This window comes from Erinaceus europaeus, chromosome 12 (genome assembly GCF_950295315.1).
Source record: "Erinaceus europaeus chromosome 12, mEriEur2.1, whole genome shotgun sequence".
Taxonomy (NCBI): Eukaryota; Metazoa; Chordata; class Mammalia; order Eulipotyphla; family Erinaceidae; genus Erinaceus; species Erinaceus europaeus.
The window spans coordinates 39,769,090-39,794,881 of NC_080173.1; the positions used below are offsets into that span (position 1 = coordinate 39,769,090).

The window sequence follows — 25,792 nt, forward strand, 5'->3', positions numbered from 1 at the left end:
AGCGCAAGTGTCATCCTGAGCAAGGTGTTTGGGAGCCTCCCTGGAGAATGCAAGCTCCCAGGAACCCCCTCCCCTCCAGGGCAGAGCCAGAACTGGCTGTGGTTTACATACAGCACCACCAGGGGGCGATCTCAGCCCTTTGTTTCCCCAGCTACCAGGACAAGGTGTGTGTGACATAGTACAGGCTGGGAGCAAGGCATCAGCTCCAGGATAATTAGAGACTGCTGACACAGCAGCTCACTTTCAAATCCAGGACACATGCCTGTGGGGGTGGGTTAGGGCACCCAGGCCCCTCACAGCCTGAGGTGGCATTGTCCCCAGGGCCCAAGCAGCCCTCTCTGCTGTCCTCATTTGTGATGCAGGGACAGTGACCCAGGTATGGTGACCTAGGGCAGCACAGTCTGGCCCTGTCCATGGCATCTCCCACATGCTGCCACCAGGCCCCATAAAGTTGTCATGAGGTTCATAATTCTCATGCTGCTGCCTCATGGGTGGTGGTGGCCACAGCTGGATGCCATTTGTAAGTTTGCCTAGCACCCAGCCCTGGAAACCCACCCCCACACCTGTCCCCATCTAGTCCAGGATAAATGCAGCCTCCTTGGTGCCACCACATCATGTCCCTCCTCCATTCAGGCCAGAGTGTCCCTCTGTCACCATGGCCACTGAGTACCTGCTATGTACCCAGCACTCAGATTGCACCCCAAACAAAGCAGAGCCTTAGAGTCTGTTTTGTTTTTGTTTTGTTTTGAGAGAGGCAGAGTGAGTGTGAAAGAGCCCAGAGCACTGTAGCTTCCTCCAGTGCAGTAGAGACTGGTCACACACAAGGCAAAGCAGCACACTGTCCAAGTGAGCTATTTTGCTAGCCCTCACTTCTTTTTGTCAAGTTGCAGGTGATGCCTAGCTCTCCTTCCCCCAGCCCCCAGCCTCTCTGCTATAGCCTGTATACACTGGCTGCCTGAGTCTGTTCCATTCTATGTCACATCTATCTCAGTGTTGGCTTTCCATATGCATGCCCTTTCCACAGACTATAAAGCTGAGACCAGAGCCAGACTGTGTTGGTTGGAGGGCACCCAGGCCCCTGCCCAGGGGTGCACAGGCCTGAAGCCCCCAGCCTGACCCTGCCATGTCTGTCCTACCTGGGCTGCCCTCTGTCACCTTTGCTGTTACCATGAGCATCCCAGACAAACCTGCCAGGCCCGACTGGCTTCTGTGAACACCTGGGCAATCAGACTGAGTACCTGGGCCTTCCCAGGGTCCCAGAGCCCACTCCCTCACCCCCTGAATAGGTGGGCATCGGGGTCACACAGACACCCCACAGCTATTCAAAGGGGGCCTCAGCATACAGTCCCTCCATAACACAGTGCCCAGGCATTGCCCTCTGACTGAGATCAAATCCAGGGACCTCCTATTTGACAATGTACAGCCTCTGACTCCCCACACTGGCCCCAGGTCAGAGGTCATCTGGCCCGTGACTCAGTTTCTCCTGAGCACCCTATAATTCTCCTGGACTGGGGCAGGGGTCCAGGGCATGGTCCCCTTGAAAGATGTCCAAGGCCTGGAGCAGCAGGAGGGAGGTATAAAACACTGAGAGGGTGGGAGGGTGGGTTATAGAGGGGCCAGAGCTTAGAGACACTAGTCCAATGGCCTCAGTACTGTACTTCCCTCTGGGATGCTCCCACACAGGTTGAACACGTCAGTACCTCAAACTTGAGAACCCTCACCTTCTTGGGCTGGAAGTTCCCAGAATCCTTGGGTGCCAGTGTCTACCCACATCCCATCTCTGATTCCCCACTCCCAGGGCCTCCTGACAGCCAGGGAGCTGGTTCTTGGCTCTAGAAGTTTGGTGCAGCCTTCAAACACCACAGAGCTGAGTGGAACAGGGGGTGAGATCTTTCTAACCCTGTAATCTCCGTAGCCCCTTTATGGAGAGAAGGGGACCACTTGGAACTCAGGCTCCTCCTTGGGGTCTTCTTCTGCCCCAAGAAAATGTTTGAGGCCTTGGGCACTGAGCACTGAGCACAAAGCACAGAGTACCATCTCTGAGCTACCTCTGCATCTAGCTGTTACCCTTTCCCATGCTCCCAGACATGGGGACATACGTTACACAGCTGGTGGCACACAGCTGAGTCACCAGGAGGAAGCCTGCCGACAGCAGAGGAGCATTGTGTCTCTGTGTGGCCTCCTTCCCACAGGGACAGCTGGCCACTTTGGACACAGCTCAGTGAAGGTCAGGCTGGCACAGCTCAGAGCAGCTCCTGTGGAGGCATCAGATGGGCACTCCAACCTCAGGGCTCCTCCTGCCTCCCTGCCTGTTTGGCATTTAGAACAAGAGGCCATTGCAAGCCTCATGGAGCTAAGAGCACCCAGGGAGACCTTGACTCTGAAGAAGGGGGTGCAAGGGCTCTCTTAGGCAATGGGCTGTCTAGCCTGGGCCTTAAAGCACAAACAGGAGTCTGAGCCAAGAAAAAAATGTGACCAAAACAGCACATGCAAAGGCCAGGAGGTGAATTTGAGAGTGGAGAGAGAAGTTCTGGGTAGTTTGGAACCCCTCAATTAAGGTGGGGTGGGGGCTCCATTTTGCCTCCCACCCCCTACACACACACACACATTCAAGCCAGAGAATGGTCATCTTGCTCAGGTCTCTGGCTCCTCAGCTGAGCCAAAGGGCCCTGGGCAGGTTTTGGGGACACTGGGTAGGAAGAGGGATGAGAAAGAAAGGGCTGGTACCATGCATCCCAGAGTACCAGAATAGTCTGAGGAAGGACAGGTGTCACAACTGGTATTTGAGTGTACAGTGCAAAGCTTTCATGCTGAGGGCAGATGCTCTTGGGGGTCAGAGCGTGGTGGGCCCTGTGGGCTCTGCTGAAGTGGCCTCTGTCTATTCCCTCTACAGTTATGGGGACCAAGTCCAGCACTTCAAGGTGCTGCGGGAGGCCACGGGGAAGTACTTCCTATGGGAAAAGAAGTTCAACTCCCTCAATGAGCTGGTGGACTTCTACCGCACTACCACCATCGCCAGGAAGGGCCAGGTCTTCCTGCGTGACCAGGAGCCCCTGCTCAAGGTAGGCAGCAGGGGCAGGATGGGGTGGAGGGGCAGTCTTGGCTCCTAGAGCAGTGCTCTGTACACAGTAACTGCTCAATAAGTCATTGGCACAAATGGAGGTGCCAGTCAGTGCTTGGCACACAGTGGGGCTTTGCCCTGGGGCACCCACCAGTCCCAATGCACAGGGGGGACACCAAGCAGCAGCAGGAGAAGTGACTCACCCACCTGGGGCCACCTGCCAACCGCTGGGGGTGTGAGGCAGTGTGAGCATGTGGGTGAGGCCTCCAGCCCCAGGTGCGAGGGAGGGTCCTGACAATACCAGCAATTTGGCTGTAGCCCTGTCATCAGGGCCGAGCTGGCTCTCACTCTCATTAGGGTGATGAGGGTGGCCAGAGGATCACTAACTAGCCTGTGTGTTGTGTCCCTGGGACAGGGGTGTTGCCAAGACCAGAGGTTGGAGGTCAGGACCTAAGGACAGCCCAGCCGAGCTGGGACTCCGCTTCACTCTGCCTCAGTTTCCCCTTCGTTCCAGCCTATCTTTTGCTCTGGGAAGCTGCCTCCTATCCCAGCTGCTCAGGAGCCAAGGCAGGCCAGCTGCCATCTGTAAACCAGGGACCCTTTCCCCCTCTACTCCGTCTCCCAGATCCCAACCTTCACCGCAGCCATCCAAAGACTGTGAGGAATCCAGATAGAGCTGGGGGTGCCCTGGGCTCCCTCACACCCTAGTATGACTGCAGATCTGGCTCTGGCTGGCATCTGCCACCTCCTGCTTCCTAGAATCAGAACTGCTCATTACGGTGTCCACTGATGCTACCACCCAGCTGAGCCTCAGCACAGAGCTCAGGCAGCAGGGCTAGGGGTAGGCCTGGGGGAGGCGCCAGGGTGGCTGCCCACAGAAACTGAGCCCCACAGAGGATGGGGTGTTCTTGGGGCCAAGGACTAGCTCACTAGCTCACTTGAACAGTGTGCTGCTTTGCCATGTGCACGACCCAGGTTCAAGCCCAGACACCACTGCATGGGAAGAAACTTCCATACTGTCTCTTCCACTCTCTTTGTCTCTGTTTCTGTCTCATAAGGGGGGTGTGTGTGCTGTATAGGTGTGGCCACAGTCTGGGAGGGGATGTCTTCTGACCTTGGAGGGGGAGCCAGGTACAGCCTGAAATGCTTGCAGCAAACCTCCACCCCACCCCAGCCTGCTAACTGCAGTGCTGCCACCTACTCCCAGCAGCCTCCCCGGACCTGCTTCGCCCAGGCCCAGTTTGACTTCCTGGCACAAGATGCATCCCAGCTCAGCCTTCGGCGTGGCGATATCGTGGAAGTGCTGGATGGCCTGGACCCACACTGGTGGCACGGCCGCCTCAGGGGGCACAGCGGCTATTTCCCACGCAGCTATGTGCAGCCCATGCACCTGTGACTGGCCAGGCCAGGCAATGGACCAGCAACACCTGGGGACTGGACAGCAGGCTATCACTGCTTGGGGACTGCGCACCCACATTCCCTGCCCACCCTGGCTCCCACAGCCTTCCCCCATTGGCAACTGGCTACATGATGTCACAAAACTGATTGTGTGGCATCAGAGGGCAGAGTGTATGATGTCAGGGCCCCATAATGTGACATCAGAATGCAGGCTGTGCTATATCAGGGCTGCCTGGCAATGCTCCTCCCCCAACTGCATCCCAGTGACTGGACCCTTCTGCAGACTTCCACTGTGGAGGGCTCACTCCAGACCTGTGAGCAAGGTGGGGGCTCTCTACCAGGCCTCAGGAACCCCGGAAGTGTTCTGGCCACCGAGTAGGTGCCTCATCTTATGGGTAGAAGAAGGGTCTGGTTACCCAACCCACTACACAGACTTAGCATAGTCCTACCATGTGGGCCCAGCATCCCTATCTGAGAACAGAATCCCAGGGGCCTGGGGGGACTCCAGGTCATGGGGGAACTGGGGGACAGTGGAGGTGAGTCCATAATGAGGGGAGATGGCATGTTCATACAGAATGGGCAGCCAGTAGGAGGCCCACCAGGGTACAGTATGGCCTAGATCAAGAACCCCCCCCTTAGCAGAGGGATGGCTGGTGGGTCCCCCCCAACTCTTGGCTCCCATCCCCTGGGCTATGGGGGGCTGTCCTGCCCCAGCCTTGCATCATGGACTGGAAATAAAAACACAGGTGATGGTAGAGATCCAATTTTCTTTCCAATTCCCACCACCACTGTACCTGTTTGGAAATGTCACCCTGTCTTTTTCCATTGACCTCCCTCATTTCTTGGGGCTCCCAATTCACCAGCTGGGCAGTCAGTGCTGACCACTGCCTGGGGCATATACTGATAGGGAGCTGCCCCTCTGTGGGCTGGGAAAATCACTGTTCCCACAAAGGGGGTGTCAGGCAAAGTAGGCATAGAAGAAGATGTTGACACACATGAGCAGGATAGCGTTGAGGCTGCAGACTCGAGCCCAGAAAGCATGCCGGGTGCAGTCACCTGAGGGAGTACAGGGGACAGTGAGGATTGTGGGTACAGATGGCACCTGGGAGGAGGGGTGTGAGGACCCAGGGGCACACACATACTTGCTTTGGCCCAGGATGCTGGGTCCCGAGTCAACGTCCACCAGGTGAGGTTCTCAATCTGTTGGGCAGGAAGGGCGGGCATGAACAGGACAGGGGACAGCAATGGAAAGATGGGAATTGGGTTTAAATGGGGCTGGGGCCAGGGAGGGTTAGGTGAAGAGCTAGGAAATTCTTGAGTCAGAGTGGGTCACAGTCAGAAACTGAGTGAGAGGAATGGACAGATAGTGCTCTGAGGAGACTGGCATCCTAGCACCACATGGGAGATGCCATGGCACCAGAAGAAGCTCCCTCCCTCCCTCTCCCTATTTGAAGGCACAAGTAAGCATCTAGAAAGGTATGCAAGAGGCCTCAGCTCTGCACACAAAAAAAAAAAAAAAAAGAAAGAAAGAAAGAAAGAAAGAAAGGAAAGAAGGAAGGAAGGAAGGAAGGAAGGAAGGAAGGAAGGAAGGGGAAGAAAAAAAGGGTCAGAAGTGGGAGTGGGGTGGGGATGGGGTGGGCTTACCAGTATACCCTGAGGGGGTGGTGTCAACAGGCTCCCAACCACCACCACAGCACCGCTGAGCATGAAGAGTGCGATGGCAATGTGCAGGTAGTGGATGCTGCCTAGGATGGGGGGCCGCAGGTCGGGGTGGCCGCAGGGCGGAACAGGGTGTAGGAACTCCAGAACCAGCCGGCTGGCCCCCACAGCCAGCCCCACCATCAGGCCCCAGAAGGCCCCCTGCAGAGAGTAGTCAGGTGGGTGAACCCCCCAGACCTGCAGCCTCAAGCCCTGCAGGCCCACAGCCCCCCCAGGCCCTCAGGCCCTTAGGCTCACAGTCCCCCAGCCCCCTCACCTGCTCATTGGCTCGCCGCCAGAAGATACCCAGCAGGAAGACAGCTGTGACTGGGGGTGCCAGGGAGCTGGTGACAGACTGCATGTAGATGAAGAGCTGGCCGCTGTTGGAGCCCTGCAGCACCGGAATCCAGGCCACACTCACACCAATGAGGACCACGATCACCAGCCTGGCAGGGAGGGCAGCTGGTCCTGAGACCCACCCTTACCACTGCTGCCCTGCTCGAAACCCTCCATGGGGATCAGCATCCATCCCTCTCACCCAGGGAAGGGGGGTCCACTCACTCAGCCTTCCTACTCTTCTGGAGTTTCCTGCTGCACACAGTAGGTATCAGTATGAATGCTGCCCTCACCACCTGGGGGGGATCCCCTGAGACATCTTGGGGCTCTGTGGGAGCTGTGGCCCCAGCTGGTAGGGACAGTAGTGGGGGCTTTGAGGACAGGGCTGTGTCTGTAGACTCACATACACCTTCACCCCAGAAGGCCTGAGCTCTTTCCCTCCCTCCCCCTCAGGGACTCAGCCCCTCCCCTCCACAGTGAGGACAGGTCATTCAGTCACTCTATAGACAGAGCATGGGTGCCGAGCTCTGCATAAGGTGGCCAGCCTCAGGAATGAGCGAGCCCTCAGAGTCCATCCAGCCCAGGGGTGGGACTAGGCTAAGGGGGCCCAAGGATACATCAGAGCTGGGAGACTACCTAGAGGAGAGGGCCTCCAGAGCACTGCAGGGGCATGGGCCTCGGCTGGGGGATCAGAGCTGGGTTAGGGGGCCCGTCTGCTCCTCCCCAAGCTAAGTGGCCCCACCCGAGGGTACTAGGTCAGTTAAGCACCCCACTCCCAACTCCCCACAGGTGGGACCCCTGGGGCAGGTCTGCAGGAATGAGGAGGGGAACTGTGTGCAGTGCTTGCCTCCTGTGCTGGCCAAGCTGCAGGGTGAGGGAGGGGGATCAGAAGGAGGAAAAGGAGGAGGAGTGGGAGGAGGAGGAGGAGCCCCTGATTAAAGCTAATTAACCCCAGCCTGGCAGGTGCTGGTTCTTCAAAGGCAGGCAGACTCCCGACCACCACTGCCCTCCTCCTCGATTCCCTAACTGGGTACCTTCTTGCCTGCCACCTTCTAGATTTTACCTCAGACTCACCTCCACCAGGTGCCACAGGCCCCCAGACCTAGAGCTGTCACTTCCACCCTCCTCCATCCCCTCCTCCTCCAGGGCCTAAGTCAAGGTCTTCCTCATCCAGACAGCCCACTTGCCTGTGACCAAGCACTGAGCCCCTGGCCCGCAAAGCCCCTGGACATGTCCCCACCTACCCTGCCCCACTATGCCCCCCACTATGCTCTAGTCAGCTCACACCTCTATCTCCAGAGCTGGTCCAGCACCCCTGGGCCCAGGTAATACAGCAGGAAGCAGACTGCCTGAGGCAGGAGGAAGCTGGAGGTGTATGAAGTGTCCTGATGGGATGTGCTCAGCATCCTATCCAGAGCCCACCCAGCCACCCAGCCTGACCTACCATGGGTCCCTGCTCAGACAGCTGAGGGTGAACTGTCTGACCCCCATAGCCTGGCACCCATGGAGGCCACCATGGCAGGTGGGGAGGGGGGAATGGGCTGGGGACCTTAGCTAGGGGTGTCACTTGCACAGGCCACCAGGAAGACACTAAGTCACAGTGTGTCCTGGGTTCTTGCTGGAGCCTGGAGGGGTCTGGGAGGGTCTGTGAGGATGGGCCCCAGGCCACAGTCATGGAAGGGAATGTCAGGGAACCCCCTGGAGACCCAGGCCATGTATATGTCCCGGGGAGTTGGACTTGACTGGGGACGGCCTGTGCCTTGATGAGCTCAGCTGGCGGCATGTCCTGACAAGGCTCCAGGAGCTGCCGCCATGCCCAGCGGGTGGCCACCTCAGCTTGGGGCCCCACCCTAGGCCAGGCGCCACAGCTAAGGTGTGAGCGTGGGGGGGGGGGGGCGGCGCACCACAGAGCTGGGGCAGGATGAGGTGGGGCCTGGAGACACCAGCAGACAGGTGCACAGGAGCAGCACCCATGGCAGAGTGCCTCCTCTCCCCTCAAAAAAAGGATCCCTCAGTACCCACCAAGCACTGTGGTACAGAGCTGAGATGGGCACTGGGGCAACATGGACCTGGGTGGTACTAGGGTGGGGGAGTCTAGGAGCAAAGGAAGTCACGCCTTCATCAGGAGTATTCAGGAGGGTTACATGGAGGAGGGAGCACAGGCAGTCTAGAAAGATGGAGGAAAGTCATCAAAGTATCATACAGGGGACACACCAGGCTAGAAGGGAAGAGGCAGAGGATGAGGGGGGCCAGGGACAGTTATGACCCAAGTGTGACCAGGCCTATATCTGACTTGGAGTCCACTTTAGGCCAGCTGGTATTCTCCCAGGAGGTCTGAGGGAGACAGAGCTCTCCAGGTGGCTGGAGAGAGGACTCTTCCAGTGGAGAATCTCTGAGATGCAGCTCAGGGTGAGAAAGACAGCCAGGATGAGGACTGTGACCGAGATTCCTATTCATCCTGCAAAGCCCTTCACAAGCCCCCCACTCCCACCCCCACCCCACCCATACCGCCCCACTAGCAGCAGCTCCCGCTCCCCGGCATGCGGCCGCAGCCGTCTCCAGATGTCCATGGTAAAGAGTGTGCTGCTGCTGTTGAAGATGGATGTCAGTGAGGACATGAGTGCCGCCATCATCACCGCAATCATGAGCCCCCGCAGGCCTGGGGAGACAGTTTCCATTAGGGCAGCCCAGCTGTCCCTCTCAGGCCCTGAGTCCCACCATATGTGAGTTCCCATGACAGGCAGGAGCTGGGAGGCCAGAGGCTTTGGATCACTGCTGGGGGAACAGGGACCATGCCCAGGATCAGGAGCACCCCAGGTGGGAGCCTCAGCAGACCCAGGGCTCCAGGGGAGAGACACAGAGAAAGACAGAGATAAAGATGTGCCCCGTTGTGGGCTGGACTTGAGTGCGGGTTCCCCAGGAAGGCAGAGAAGATTCCAGAAAAGCCTGCCAGGGGCAGGAGGACACTCCACTTCCAGCTCAGTGCTGTGTGTCTCCAGGCTGCTCGACACCCTCTCTGGGCTTGCCCTCCCAGCCCATCCTTCACCCCCTGCCCAGGGCCCATCTGACCAGAGGCCAGGAGGACTTCCAGGAGCAGGAGAAGAATGGATGCCAACACAGCTGTGCTGTTATACAGGAAGGAGGACAGACCCAGGGCCTATTCCCAGTCGCCCCTCAGGCTGGGAGCTAGAGGCTGAAACCCCAGGGTGGTGGCCCCTGCTAGCAGGTGTTGGTGCTGTTGGCTCAGCTGTTTCCATCGTTGGGGACAGAAGTGGAAGGTGAGGCCCAGAGCAAGAGCACCATGGAGTGTATTAACACAGGTGTCACCATTCAATTTACAAACGAGGCCACAGCTTCTGGCAGGGCAGGGACGTGCCCCAGTGGCTCACCCAGCTTGGTCTGGCCAAGATCTGATCCCGGCCTGGGCTTCGGCTCCCAGGAGGGAGAGGGAGTAGGGTGGAGCCGGGAACTTTCCACCAAGGAGGCCAGAGGGGAACCTAAGGCTGCAGAGCTTCCTTTATTATAATTGTTTTTAAATATTTATCTTATTTACTATGGGGGAGGGGGAGCCAGAGCAGCAATCTGCTACATGTGGTACTGAGAGCTGAAACCAGAACCTAAGGCTTGCAAGTCTGATGCTCCACCAGTTGAGCCACCTCTCCAGCTGCAAGAGGGCTCCCCTTTTTGTTTAAGTGGGACCCACACACGCACACACACACCCTTCTTAGGACTGTTGTGATCAGAAGGAGTATGGGAAAGGCCTGAAACCCCCCCTCCCACCCACCCCCTCTACAAACACACAGTCTCTATAACCCAGCTCTCTCTCCCCAAGGCCCAAGTCTGGGGCTGGGGGTGGGTGGGTAGTGGGAGGGGATTGTTCTGTGGGCCCCTGGCCCAGGACTGCTGAGACAGTAGCTGGTCAGCATCAGTGTTCTAAAGCCTCAAACATGCTGCGTTTTTTCCCTCTGGGCCTCAGTTTCCATAAGCTACTAATAACTGCTTCACAGCTTTCGTGAGGGGCAGTTTGTTAAAGAATCTGGCATCCAGTAGGCCTGATGACAGAGGAAGTGGCTTTTTTCTATTGCCACCAGGATTACTTCTGGGGCTCAGTGCCTATCTGACAAACCCACTGCTCCTGGTGGTCTATTTTTTTTTCCACAGGGGGTGAAGAAACAAAGAGGCACCTGCAGCACTGTTCCACGGATCATTGAAGCTTCTCCCCTACAGGTGGAGAGCAAGGACTTGAACCCAAGTCCTTGTGCATGATAACATGTGCACTCAATCGGGTGCACCACTGGCCCCAAGGGACTTAGCAGGAGCAGAGAAGCAGCTCTGGTGGCTGATGGTGCCTGGCTCAGAACTCAGGTTTAGCATGGCTTCTGGGCCTGTGGGGAGTACACCTGTCTCTCAGTCCCCAGATCTACAGCTCACCTGTCTTGTGGTCTTGACCAGGCCACCTAGCCTCTCTGAATCTCTATTTTCCTTACTCTAAAATGGGAGTGATGGGCCAGAGAGATATCTCATAGGGTAGAGAATCTGCCATGCATATGTCCCAGGCTGGAGCTTCGACACCACAGGAGAAAGATTAAGGCACCAGAAGAAGGTCCAGTCCTCTGGTTTCTCTCTCTGAATGAAAAAGAGGCCCAGAGTGGTGAAATCACACATGTTCTGGCTCCACAAAGAAGAAGGAGGAAGAGGAGCAAGAAGAAGAGGAGGAGGAGGATGAATGAATGAGAAGGTGAGGACATGGTAGCCACAGAGAAGCCCCTGGAGGGTGATGTTTGGTGCTTCCTGCCACCCCACAACCTCCCCTTGGGAGCCTCCAGCCTGGCCCCCCCCCCCCCCACCACCACTACACAAGCCACAGGCTTCTCACCAACAGGCATGAGCTCCATGACCAGCTTGGGGTAGGCGATGTTGGAGCAGCCGATCTCAGCCCCACAGGCCCGCAGGCACTCAGCTGGCACCACACAGCCCACATCATCTGTGGAAAGAGAGGCGTGGCCACAACTTGCAACTTGGCCCAGAACACCCCCAGGACAGGAGGCAGGTAGCTGCCCCCCAGAACAGGAGGCAGGTAGCTTACCCCCAGGCTGAAGCCCGCACCTAGGTCTCTAAGTATGGCCATTGGGAGTGAAGGGGCTCCACCTTGGGCTCCCCAGGCTCCTGTATACTCAACCCCCATAAGGGGACTGGTGCCCACCTGGGCCAGAGGGTGAAAGTCATGGTGCCCTTGTCCCCAGGAGAGACTGTCCAAAGAAAGCTGGCCCCTAATGTCCAGGTTCATCTGGGTCCCCCAGCACAGGGCAGTCACAGAGCAGGCCTAGAAACTGAGGCACAGGCTGGTGCTGGGAGAAGGTAGCTTAGAGGAGGGTGCTGGGAGGAGGGTTGGGCCTCAGAGGGGGTTTGGAGGGCAAGCTTCAGAGTGTGGGCATGGACTACTACTGAGTTCCTCACTGTGACCCTGAAATACCCTTCAGAACTTTCCTTAGCTGTTGTTGCATTCTGGGAAGCCCTCCCTCCCCCCGATGACCTTGAACTCCAGTCTCTCTCCAGATTCTCAGGAGTACAAGGCCTTAGGCAGCCACATGCAACTCCTGGGTGCTTCACTAAGTGTGTCAATGGCACTGGCCCTATCCCCTCCCTGTCCCAGCAATCCCCCACCCCACCCCCACCCATGCTCGGGGCACTGCTTGTCACTCCTCTTCTGTGAGCAGCCTGGTGACTTCTCCCTACGACTCCCTTCAGCAAACCCCCCCCCCTTCTAGTACCACAGCTGGGCTCTCAGCATTGGCCTCCAGGAATCCCTGGAAGACTCCACCCTGGGACCCACAGCCCTGGGGGAGAGCACTCTTAGAGGGCATTAAGGGCCCTGCCCAGTGGCCCCAGCTCCCACAGACACAGCACACACCCGGCCGCCTCTGCTCACACACGCCCAGCGCACAGTCCACCCTCTGCTTACCTGCCCTTGTTTACCTCCAGCTTCACCTGCTAAGGGACCTTCCAAAACCCCCTCATCCTCAGCAGTGACTGAATCACAATTGTTCCCCCATCCCAGACCGGAAGCACCCCAAGGACAGAAACTGTCTGAATCATCTCTGAGTCCCAGGTATCAGCCAGTGTGGGGTGCTGTGAATCTCTGCAAATGGATCAGTGAGTAAGACTGTGGTGTCTGGAAGAAGCAGGGAAGAGGAAAAAGCCCAGAAGGGGAGGAAGAGGAAGAGAAAGTGAAAGGATTCTGGACAGAAATGTGAAGGAGTTCAAGCACAGCCTGATCCAGCTGCCCTATCCCATCACCTCAACACCCACCTACTATACGTACTATAGAGGTGAGAGGAGTCAGGATCAGAGAAGGACACACAGTCAGGCCCAGGAAATGCCCAGGGACCCCTGAGAGGGACTCAGGGTCCTCAAGGCATAGCCTTTAGAAGGTAGGGTTCTGGGCCTGTGCAGGCTAGCTCTGACACTTGGATGACCCAGCTCTCCTGGGAGGGACAGGTGAAGAGTCACAACCACAGAAAGCCCGAGTCAGGAGATTCAGGCTGGCTGGATTCAGCCCTTGCCAGCACTCCTGCTCCAGGCCCAGATGCACCTCTGGGCACTGCCAGATGACCTGTTGCCTTTGTGCTGAGCTTCAGGAAAGAATAGCTTCTTCTCTGTATGCCAGCAGGAATGTCACCACTTCCAGTGCCTCAGTTCAAGCTCCTTGTCCCCACTCAGGCAGGAACAGCTCTGGGCCAATGTGTACCAGAAGGCCAGGGGCACAGCCTGGGATTGTCCCTGGCCTCTCCCTATGTATCAGCACCTTTCAGCCAGGGCTCACACCAAAAGCTGAGAGGGGAGGGTTGTCCCCCATCTCCTTGTCTCTCATTTTCTCCCTCCCTATGACATGGTCAGGTCCAACCAGTCAGTTTCTTAGTAGGAGTGACTGTGCCCATTTTTTTTCTTAAGATTTATTTATTTATGAGAAAGAGTGAGTAGGGTAAACAGAGAGAGGAGACAGAGTATCACTCTGGTACTTCAATGCCAGGAATGGAACTCAGGACCTCATGCTTCAGAGTCCAGTGTTTTATTCACTGTGCCACTTTACACCTTCTACAAAAGCTCACTCCACGGAGATCACAGGTCTAAAGGTAGACTGCAAGAGAATTAGACATTTCAGGAATACAACAGCTGGTCTTTTTTTGTTTGTTAGTTTATTTTGTTTTGGATCTGGGGCTAGGCAGAATTCTTAGTGCTGACATCAACAATGTGATTCACAAGAGGAAAGGACTGATTTTTTTTTTTTTTTTTTTTTTTGCCAGAGCACTATTCAGCTCTAGCTTATGGTGGTGTGAGGGATTGAACCTGGAACTTTGGAGCCTCAGGCATGAGAGTCTCTTTGCATAACCATTATGCTATGTATCCTCTGCCCAGGACTGATTCTTTAGACCTTGACACAATCAGAAGTGTCTGTTCTGAGGAAGATGCCTGGGTAAAAAGAGAAGAAAGTCCCAGCAGAAAATCCGATGAAGTTACAGGGGATAAAATTAGCACACAAAATTCAGCTGTGTTTTTTTGTGTCAGCCATGAACTATTAGAAAGGGAAATAGGGGGCGGGGGATAGCACAGCGGGTTAAGCGCATGTGGCACAAAGCCAAGAACTGGTGTAAGGACCCCGGTTCGAGCCCTGGGCTCCCCACCTGAAGGGGGGTTGCTTCACAGGTGGTGAAGCAGGTCTGCAGGTGTCTATCTTTCTCTCCCCTTTTCTGTCTTCCCCTCCTCTCTCCATTTCTCTCTGTCCTATCCAACAACGAACGACATCATCAACAACAATAACCACAACAAGGCTACCACAACAAGGGCAACAAAAGGGGGAAAAAGTGGTCCAGGAGGTGGCACAGTAACAAAGCTTTGGACTCTCAAGCATGAGGTCTCGAGTTCAATACCTGGCAGCACATGTGCCAGAGTGATGTCTGGTTCTTTCTCTCTCCTGTATTTCTCATAAATAAACAAACAAAAAAAATCTTTTTAAAAAAGGGGGGAAATGGCCTCCAGGAGCAGTGGATTCATAGTGCAGGCACTGAGCCCCAGCAATAACTCTGGAGGCAAAAAAAAAAAAAAAAAAGAAAGAAAGGGAAATTAAGAAAGCAATCCCATTTAAAACATTAACACTTCCTAGGAATAAATTTTAACAAGGAAGGGAAAGAGCTGCACACTGGAAATGTAAAGACAGTGATGAAAGAAATTGAAGAAAAGGGCTGAAGAAATAACTCATTTGGATAGTCTGCTGCTTTGCCATGTGGGTGACACAGGGTCAAGCCCAGTCCTCACCACACTGAAAGAAGTTTTGGTGCTGTGGTCTCTTTCACTCTCTCTGGGAGTAGATAGCATAATGGTTATGCAAAGAGACTCTCATTCCTAAGGCACCAAAGTCCCAGGTTCAACATCCCCACATCACCATAAACCAGAGCTGAGCAGTGCTCTGGTAAAAATAAAAACAAAAACAAAAAATAAAAAAATAAAAAATAAAGTAAAAGAGGGGACAGGTGGAGACATACCTGGGTGAGTGCACACAGTATAATGCACAAGGACCCCAGTTCAAGCCCCTAGTCCCCTGCAGGGGGGAAGCTTCGTGAGCAATGAAGCAGTACTGCAGGTGTGTGTGTGTGTGTCTCTCTTTCTCCCTCTCTATCTCTCCTCCCCTCTCTATTTCTCTTAGTTTTATCCAAATACACAAAACCATATTTTTAAAAAATAAAGTAAAAGTTAAGAGCATATGGCACAAAGCGCAAGGACTGGCATAAGGATCCCGGTTCAAGCCCTGGCTCCCCACCTGCAGGGGAGTCCCTTCACAGGCGGTGAAGCAGGTCTGCAGGTGTCTATCTTTCTCTCCCCCCTCTCTGTCTTCCCCTCCTCTCTCCATTTCTCTCTGTCCTGTCTAACGACAACAACATCAATAACAACAATAATAACTGTAACAACAATTTAAAAAAAGGGCAACAAAAGGGAAACTAAATTAAAAAAAAGTAAAAAAGAAAAAAATGAAGACGCAAAAATACAGAAAGCTACTTCACACTTAGAGATTGGAAGGATTCACATAGTTAAAAGTTCCTAGCAATAAAAGCAAGCTGTGCTCCAATGCAGTACCTATCAAAACCTCACTGGCATTTTCCCCAGAAAGAAAAAAAACTACCCTAAAATGCATGGAGCAAAACAAAAGACCCTGAACAACCAGAGAAACCTGGAGAAAGAGAATCAACACTGGAGGCACGATGCTTTCTGCTTTCAGCTCATGTAGCACAGTTGGAAAAGTTACAGCAGTGGGTGACACACCCAGTTAAGTTCACATAGTACTAAGTACAGGGACACACACGAGAATCTGGGTTCGAGCCCTTGGCTTCCCACCAGCAGGGGGGAAGCTTGACAAATAGCAAAGCAAATCTATAGGTGCCTATCTTTCTCTCTTCCTGTCCATCTCTTCCCCTCCTTTCTCAATTTCTCTCTGTCCTATCCAAAATGAAAAAAAAAGGCCACGAGGAGCAGTGGATTTGTAGTGCCAGCACTAAGCCCCAGTGATAACCCTGGAACAAAAACAAAACAACAACAACAAAAAAAATTTCAACTATGGCACTATCTCCCCAAACAATAACTTGGGTCCACCTGCATATTAGATGTCAGGCTCAGGCAAAAACTAGTAAAGTTATAGGCCCCTTGGAATATACCTAAAATAGACCTACTAGCTTTTTCCAAAACGAAGACACCAAATCTTCATCTGCAATATTCTTGCCTTCAGGTTCATGATTAGTCAACAATTTGTTCTGCTTTATATATTAATTCTTTTTCAGGCACCAGGTTCCAGATGCTACCATTATGCCAACCTGAATTCCCTGGGCAAACAACCCCACAGATGTGTCCTGGAGCCTGGCCTCCCCAGAGCCCTGCCCCACTAGGGAAAGAGAGAGATAGGCTATAAGTATGGATCAAACTGCCAACACACATGTTCAGCAGAGAAGTAATTACAGAAGCTAGATCTTCCACCTTCTGCACCCCATAATGTCCCTGGGTCCATAATCCCAGAGGGATAAAGAATAGGAAAGCTTTCAAGGATGGGATATGGAGTTCTGGTGGTGGGAATTGTGTGGAATTGTACCACTCTTATCCTATGGTCTTGTCAATATTTCCATTTTATAAGTGAAAACTAAGAGAGAAAAGCTGCAGCAGTCAAAATGGTATGGTATTCACATAAAACAAATACCAGTTAATTTGCAATGAAAGAGGTGATACACATGGGAGATGAAGGGCATTTTCTCAGTGAATGATATTGGAATCACTAAGTACCAGCCAGAGTCAAGCAGTGTTCTGGTAAAAAAAAATAAATAAATATGGGAGTTGGGCGGTAGCGCAGCGGGTTAAGCACAGGCAGCGAAAAGCACAAGGACCGACATAAGCATCCCAGTTTGAGCCCCCGACTCCCCACCTGCAGGGGAGTCGCTTCACAAGCAGTGAAGCAGGTCTGCAGGTGTCTCTCTTTTTCTCCCCCTCTGTCTTCCCTTCCTCTCTCCATTTCTCTCTGTCCTATCCAACAATTAATAACAATAATAACTACAACTATAAAACAAGGGCAACAAAAGAGAATAAATAAATAAATATTTTTTAAAAAATTAAATAGATAGATTGGTAAATAGATAGATAGTGGCCAGGAAAATGGCAAAGTAGATAAAGCATTGGAGTCTCAGGCATGAGGTCCTGAGTTCCACCCTTGGCATCATATGCTGCTCAGGTTCTCTCTGTCACCTCCTCTTCTCTCACATAAATGAATTTTTTAATAAATATTTTTTATTTTTACTTTTAAATTATATTTATTTATTATTATATATAAACAGAAAGAAATTGAGAGGGGAGGAGGAGGTAGGGAGACAGAGACACCTGTAACTACTTCACCACTTGTGAAGCTATCCCCCTGCAGGTGGGTGCCAGGGGCTTGACCCTGGATCCCTGCACACTGTAATATGTGTGCTTAATCAGATGCATCATCACCTAGCCCCCTAAAATAAATAAATTTTATTTTTCAATTTATTTATTTATAAAATGGAAACACTGACAAGACCATAGGATAAGAGGGGTACAATTCCCACCACCAGAGCTCCGTATCCCATCCCCTCCCCTGATAGCTTTCCTATTCTTTAACCCTCTGGGAGTATGGACTCAGGGTCATTATGGAGTGCAGAAGGTGGAAGGTCTGGCTTCTGAAATTGCTTCCCTGCTGAACATGGGGCATTGGCAGGTCGATCCATACTCCCAGCCTGTCTCTCTCTTTACCTGGTGGTGCAGAGCTCTGAGGAAGTGGAGCTCCAGGACACACTGGCAGAGTCATCTGTCCAGAGAAGTCTGGTTAGCATTATGGTAGCATCTGGAACCTGGTAGCTGAAAAAGAGTTAACATATAAAGCCATACAAATTGTTGATTATTCATGAACTTAAAGGCTAGAATATTATAGATGAAGGTTTGGGGTCTCCATTTTGGAAATAGCTAGTAGGTATATTTTAGGTGTATTCCAAAGGACCCATGACTATATTAGTTTTTGCCTGAGCCTGACATCTGATATATAGGTGGACCCAGGTTATTGTCTGGGGAGATGATGTCATGGCTGGAAAAAGGGCTAGAAAGCTGGATCAGGGAAGAGAGTAGCTCCCAAATATGGGAAAGGTGTATAAATATTATTGACTGTAAACCCCACTGATTTGATCTGGGGCCCATATTCATCTTAGAAGCCTATGTAACCTCTACATCCCTGTAGGTCTGAACTTGCATTCTGTGGTCATCAGTAGGAACATTCCGAGTTATACCAATTTCAGGACCCATCTTCTTCAGGTGGTAGATTGAGTATTTTATCCAACCCCCCTTTGGAGGATAGAACATTCTCTACCATTGTTGATCCACATTGAGGGCAAGGTCCTATGGGGGCCCCCAAAGGGGTCCATATGTTGTTCCTGATGGAGATGACCAGTGATAATGGAGAAAGGGATCTATTCGAGGTCTAGGCTCATCGTGTTTGTGTGGGAATCCCAGGACTCCCTGGATAGGGTTTTAAAATAAATAGTTTAAAATACAGAAGTAGGGGACCAGACAGTGGTGCACCCAGTTGAGTGTACACATTGCCAGGCACAGAGACCTGGGTTCAAGCTCCCACACCCCACCTGCAGTGGGAAGAAGCTTCATCAGCTGTAAAGCAGGTCGATAGGTGTCTTTCTCTCTCCTTTATCTCCACTTCTCTCAATTTCTCTGTCTTATCAAATAAGAAGGGAAAAAAATGGCCTTAGACAGCAGTGGATTCATAGTGCTGGCACTGAGCCCCACTGATAACCCTGGTGGCAATAAGAAAGATAGAGAAAGAGAGAGAGAGAGAGAAAGGGAGAGAAAAAATATGTACAAAAGTAAATAAAATAGAGTATATTAGACTAGAAACCACAAAACTCCTAGAAGAAAACACAGCAGGTAGGCCTTTTGGTATTGGTCTGTACAAGGTTAGTATCTGGGTTTGACACCAAAAGCAACAAGCAAGCAAACAAGAACAAAGCTTTTGCATAGCAAAAGGGACCATGAAGAAAATTAAAAATCATTCTACTGAGTGAGAAAAGATTTGCAAGTCCTTTGTCTTGTAAGGTCTTAGTATCCACAAGTTATAAAGAACCCATATAAATCAACAGAAAAAAAGGGCCCTGGCAGTGGCACAACCAGTTAAGCGCACATACTACTATGTGAAAGCACAGATAGTACTAAGCACAAGGATACATGCAAGGAACAGGGTTTGAACCCACATTCTAAATTTCTTCCTCTCCTATAGAATGAAAAGGAAAGCAAAGCAAAACAAACAAACAAAAAAACCAAAAAGATTCGACTTCAGGAGGCGGAGCTATGATCAGCAGATCGCTTTCTCTCCTCTCCTCTCCTCTCCTCTCCCGGATCAACAAAAGAGACCACCCAGGATCGAAACAAGACAGGACTAGAATGACCACAGGAACCCAGTAAATCACTGGTGAGTACAAACAGGTGTGGCTGGTGACAGAGAGGAGAGAGGGGCCTAAGGAGAGATTAAGTGACTGCTAACAGTTCAACAGTCTATCAGTTGAGACACCACCTCCAGTCTGCTCCACCAACAAGGGGACAGCTGAAGGGAGGAGAGGACTCCCCAGAGACTCACCAAGTGCAACTCTGAGTCTCCATTGCTACTACCCTCAGAATCTGAAGCAGCGACAGGAAGGGACACCAGGGGACAGAGATCTAACCAGGAAACTCAGAAGACCTATACCTCGGTGACATAACTGAGGGGCTGTGAAAGTCTCTTTGCATAACCACTGGATTATCTCTGCCATACCCTGCTTTATCTCTTGGTCAGGAGTCAGTGATTAAGCTAAGAAGCCTATTGATAGTTTAAAAGCCCTCAGGCTCCCATAGCCTACAGGAAAGGAAAAAAAAAAAAAGAAAGGCTTTTAAACCACTGAGCTCCAACTCAGGGATTGAAATAACAGTTAACTTCCACCACTGTGAACCCTTTAATTAACTTACTTAGACACAAGTCAATCCAGGCAATAGTGATCAATAATTTGAAAAGTACTGATAAAGGGAACTCATAACATAATATATAAAATGGTTAAAACAACAAGAAAAAATATTGGAGAATCGAACCAGGACAAGAGGCCAGCTAAAAGTCCTCCAGAGGGTGAAGCACAAAACGAGTTCAACATCCAAACATTAGCTAAGGAAATAATAACAGGAGTGAGTAAAGAATTTGAAAAAAATGTAATCAGAAATGCAGGAACAACAAATGAGACTATGGAAGAAAATTCTAATAATCTCATGGTTATTATAGAGCTGAAAGCTGAAATCGCTGAGCTAAGAAGGCAAGTAGCTGAACAAGCTAAAACAGTATCAGAGCAGGGCAACAAAATAGATGAACTCCAGAAAGCAGTAGAGGGCAGAGAGAATAGAATCTATGAGGCTGAAGACAGAATTAGCAAGATTGAGGATGAATTAGAGACAACTAAAAAAGAAGTAAGAGATCTCAAAAAGAGATTAAGAGATGCTGAAAACAACAACAGAGTCCTATGGGATGACTTCAAAAGAAACAATATACGCATTATTGGCATACCAGAGGAAGAAAGAGAAGGAGAGGAAGAAAGCATTTTCCAGGCCATAGTAGCTAAAAACTTCTCTAGTCTAGACAACATCAAAGACATAAAGATTCAAGAAGCCCAGAGGATCCCAAACAGAATTAACCCAGACCTAAAGACACCAAGACATATCATACTTAGAATGGAAAGGAATAAAGATAAAGAAAGGATCCTCAAGGCTGCAAGAGAAAAACAAAGAGTCACCTACAAAGGAAAACCCATAAGATTAGCAGCAGACTTCTCCATACAAACACTACAGGCCAGAAGAGAATGGCAAGATATCTATCGAGTGCTCAATGAGAAAGGCTTTCAGCCAAGAATACTATATCCTGCTAGACTGTCATTCAGACTAGATGGAGGCACCTTCTCAGACAAGCAACAGTTGAAGGAATCAACCATCACCAAGCCTGCCCTGAAAGAAATTCTGAAAGGTCTCCTATAAACAACCAGACCACCACAAATAGGACATATATCAAAACACTCTAAAACTCTACAAGAATGGCATTAAAATATCTTCAATCTTTGATATCAATAAATGTCAATGGCCTGAATTCACCTATTAAAAGACACAGAGTAAGAAGATGGATCAGAAAATACAACCCAATAATATGCTGTCTACAGGAAACCCACCTAACTCAACAAGACAAACACAGACTTAAAGTGAAAGGATGGAAAACTATCATACAAGCCAATGGCCCACAAAAAAGGGCAGGAGCAGCTATTCTCATATCTGACACGACAGACTTGAAAATAGATAAGATTTAAAAAGATAGGAATGGACACTACTTAATGCTCAGAGGATCAATCAATCAAGAGGACTTAACAATTATTAACATCTATGCACCCAATAAGAAGCAATCTAAATACATCAAACTTCTACTGAAAGAGCTACAGCAATATATTAACAGTAACACAATCATAGTAGGGGACTTCAACACCCCACTATCTCAACTTGCCAGATCATCCAAGAAGAAAATCAATAAAGACATAAGGGAGCTAAATGAAAAGATAGATAAACTAGAACTATTGGACATTTTCAGAGTCATTCATCCCAAGAAACTGGAATATACATTTTACTCAAATCCACATGGGTCATTCTCAAGGATAGACCATATATTAGGCCACAAAGACAGCATCAGCCAATTCAAGAGCATTGAAATCATCCCAAGCATCTTCTCAGACCACAGTGGAATTAAACTAACACTTAACAATCAACAAAAGATTAGTAACAGTCTCAAAATGTGGAAGCTCAACAGTACACTTCTTAACAACTTCTGGGTCAAAGAGGAAATCAAGGAAGAAATCAAAATGTTTTGAGAGTTCAATGAAAATGAAGACACAAGCTATCAAAATATTTGGGACACAGCTAAAGCAGTCCTAAGAGGGAAGTTCATAGCTATACAAGCACACATTAGGAAACAAGAAAAAGCACAAATAAACAGCCTGATTGCACATCTTAAAGACCTAGAAAAAGAACAACAAAGGAACCCTAAAGCAAAGGTCAGAAATCACTAAAGTTAGGGCAGAAATAAATAACATTGAGAATAGGAAAACCATACAAAAGATCAATGAAAGTAAATGTTGATTCTTCGAAAGAGTAAACAAAATTGACAAACCTTTAGCCAGACTCACAAAACAAAAAAGGGAGAAGACCCAAATAAATTGGATAGTAAATGAAAGAGGAGATATCACAACAGACACCGCAGAAATTCAACATATCATGCGAGGCTTCTATGAACAACTATATGCCACCAAGCTAGAGAACCTGGAAGAAATGGACGATTTCCTAGATACCTACCAACTTCCAAAACTAAGTAAAGAGGAAGTGGATAACACGAACAGGCCCATCACAACTAATGAAATTGAAACAGTTATCAAAAATCTCCACAAAAATAAAAGTCCTGGACCAGATGGTTTTACAAATGAATTCTATAAAACCTTCAAAGAAGAACTAATACCTCTACTTTTAAAAGTCTTCCAGAAGATTGAAGACACTGGAATACTCCCTGCCAGCTTCTATGAAGCCAACATCACTCTGATACCAAAAGCAGACAGGGACCAAAAAAGAAAACTACAGACCAATATCTCTGATGAACATAGATGCGAAAATACTGAACAAAATTCTAGCCAACTGGATACAGCAGTATATCAAAAAGATTGTTCATCATGACCAAGTGGGGTTTATCCCAGGCATGCAAGGTTGGTTTAATATATGTAAATCAATCAATGTGATCCACCACATCAACAAAAGCAAGACCAAAAACCACATGGTCATATCAATAGATGCAGAGAAAGCCTTTGACAAAATACAACATCCCCTTATGATTAAAACACTACAAAAAATGGGAATAGATAGAAAATTCCTGAAGATAGTGGAGTCTATATATAGCAAACCTATAACCAACATCATACTCAATGGTGAAAAACTGGAAGCATTTCCACTCAGATCAGGTACTAGACAGGGCTGCCCACTATCACCGTTACTATTCAACATAGTGTTGGAAGTTCTTGCCATAGCAATCAGGCAGGAGCAAGGAATTAAAGGGATACAGACTGGAAGAGAAGAAGTCAAACTCTCCTTATTTGCAGATGACATGATGGTATACATGAAAAAAACTAAGGAATCCAGCAAAGAAGCTTTTGGAAATCATCAGGCAATATAGTAAGGTGTCAAGCTACAAAATTAACATTCAAAAGTCAGTGGCATTCCTCTAAGCAAACACTAACTTAAAGGAAATTGAAATCCAGAAATCAATTCCTTTTACTATAGCAACAAAAACAATAAAATATCTAGGAGTAAACCTAACCAAAGAAGTGAAAGCCTTGTATACTGAAAATTATGAGTCACTATTCAAGGAAATTGAAAAAGACACAAAGATGTGGAAAGATATTCCATGTTCATGGGTTGGAAGAATTAACATCATCAAAATGAATATATTACCCGGAGCCATCTACAAATTTAATGCTATCCCCATCAAGATCCCAACCACATTTTTTAGGAGAATAGAAAAAATGCTACAAATGTTTATCTGGAACCAGAAAAGACCTAGAATTGCCAAAACAATCTTGAGAAAAAAGAACAGAACTGGAGGCATCACACTCCCAGATCTCAAATTGTATTATAGGGCCATTGTCATCAAAACTGCTTGGTACTGGAACATGAATAGACACACTGACCAGTGGAATAGAATTGAGAGTCCAGAAATGAGGCCCCACACCTATGTACATCTAATCTTTGACAAAGGGGCCCAGACTATTACATGGGGAAAGCAGAGTCTCTTCAACAAATGGTGTTGGAAACAATGGGTTGAAACATGCAGAAGAATGAAACTGAATCAATGTATTTCACCGAATACAAAAGTAAATTCCAAGTGGATCAAGGACTTGGATGTTAGACCACAAACTATCAAATACTTAGAGGAAAATATTGGCAGAACTCTTTTCTGCATACATTTTAAAGACATTTTCAATGAAACGAATCCAATTACAAAGAAGACTAAGGCAAGTATAAACCTATGGGACTACATCAAATCAAAAAGCTTCTTCACAGCAAAAGAAACCACTACCCAAACCAAGAGACCCCGCACAGAATGGGAGAAGATCTTTACATGTCATACATCAGATAAGAGTTTAATAACCAACATATATAAAGAGCTAGCCAGACTCAACAATTAGACAACAAATAACCCCATCCAAAAATGGGGGGAGGACACGGACAGAATATTCACCACAGAAGAGATCCAAAAGGCCAAGAAACACATGAAAAAATGCTCCAAGTCTCTGATTGTCAGAGAAATGCAAATCAAGACAACAATGAGATACCACTTCACTCCTGTGAGAATGTCATACATCAGAAAAGGTAACAGCAGCAAATGCTGGAGAGGGTGTGGGGTCAAAGGAACCCTCCTGCACTGCTGGTGGGAATGTCAATTGGTCCAACCTCTGTGGAGAACAGTCTGGAGAACTCTCAGAAGGCTAGAAATGGACCTACCCTATGACCCTGCAATTCCTCTCCTGGGGATATATCCTAAGGAACCCAACACATACATCCAAAAATATCTGTGTACACATATGTTCTTGGCAGCACAATTTGTAATAGCCAAAACCTGGAAGCAACCCAGGTGTCCAACAACAGATGAGTGGCTGAGCAAGTTGTGGTATATATACACAATGGAATACTACTCAGCTGTAAAAAATGGTGACTTCACCATTTTCAGCTGATCTTGGATGGACCTTGAAAAAATCATGTTGAATGAAATAAGTCAGAAACAGAAGGATGAATATGGGATGATCTCACTCTCAGGCAGAAGTTGAAAAACAAGATCAGAAAAGAAAACACAAGTAGAACCTGAAATGGAATTGGCATATCACACCAAAGTAAAAGACTCTGGGGTGGGTGGGTGGGGAGAATACAGGTCCATGAAGGATGATAAATGACATAGTGGGGGTTGTATTGTTAAATGGGAAACTGGGGAATGTTATGCATGTACAAACTATTGTATTTACTGTTTAATGTAAAACATTAATTCCCCAATAAATAAATAAATTTTAAAAAATAATAAAAAATTAAAAGAAAATGTAAAAAAAAAAAAAAAAAAAAGCCACCAGAAGTAGTGGATTCATAGTGCTGGCACCGAGCCCTAGCAACTCTGGAAGAGTTGAAAGAAAGTTAGAGTTAGAAGAAAAAAAAAAAAGCAACTCTGATTTAAAACATGAGTGGAGGAACTGAGTCAGCATTTTTTCCCAAAAGACACAGAAACCAATAAGTTACAAAGGTCTCAATGTGGCTTGTCATCAATTGCAAATAGAAATCACAAGAAGGTATCCCCTCCCATCTGTGACAGCTCTCATCAAAAACACGAAATATTCATAGCAAATATGGGGGAGAACATGGAGGAAAAAGGAGCCGTTGGGCCCCGTTGGCAGGGATGGAAATTGGTGCAACCACTATAGAAAGTGTAGAGAGGGGAGCAAGTGATGGTGCACCTGACTGAGTGCACACATTATTGAGGGTTCAAGCCCCTGTTCCTCACCTGCAGAGGAAAAGTTTCATGAGCAATGAAACAGTGTTGCAGGTTTCTCACCCTCTCTATCTCCCCTTCCTCTCTCAATTTATCTTTGTCCTATCTAATAAAGAAGAGAAGAA

General features: G+C 49.2%; 2 protein-coding genes across 13 annotated transcripts in view; one reads left to right on the forward strand and one right to left on the reverse strand.

The window, feature by feature from the left end:
* Positions 1-5,214, forward strand: part of GRAP (GRB2 related adaptor protein) — a 28,032-nt gene extending 22,818 nt beyond the window's left edge. For 2 of the 3 annotated variants that reach the window (XM_016189594.2, XM_060203201.1), the window contains 2 exons: positions 2,894-3,062; positions 4,269-5,214. In XM_016189594.2, coding sequence (XP_016045080.1) covers positions 2,894-3,062; positions 4,269-4,457 — 358 coding nt within the window. In that variant the 3' untranslated portion in view covers positions 4,458-5,214. The remainder of the gene's footprint in view (positions 1-2,893; positions 3,063-4,268) is intronic. The other variant, XM_016189595.2, reaches the window with a different exon arrangement.
* Positions 5,210-25,792, reverse strand: part of SLC5A10 (solute carrier family 5 member 10) — a 59,683-nt gene continuing 39,100 nt past the window's right edge. For 8 of the 10 annotated variants that reach the window (XM_060203200.1, XM_060203192.1, XM_060203199.1 and 5 more), the window contains 7 exons: positions 11,370-11,477; positions 9,002-9,152; positions 6,719-6,748; positions 6,435-6,603; positions 6,104-6,319; positions 5,602-5,659; positions 5,210-5,515 (listed from right to left, as the gene is read on the reverse strand). In XM_060203200.1, coding sequence (XP_060059183.1) covers positions 5,418-5,515; positions 5,602-5,659; positions 6,104-6,319; positions 6,435-6,603; positions 6,719-6,748; positions 9,002-9,152; positions 11,370-11,477 — 830 coding nt within the window. In that variant the 3' untranslated portion in view covers positions 5,210-5,417. The remainder of the gene's footprint in view (positions 5,516-5,601; positions 5,660-6,103; positions 6,320-6,434; positions 6,604-6,718; positions 6,749-9,001; positions 9,153-11,369; positions 11,478-25,792) is intronic. The other 2 variants (XR_009552992.1, XM_007526184.3) reach the window with 2 other exon arrangements.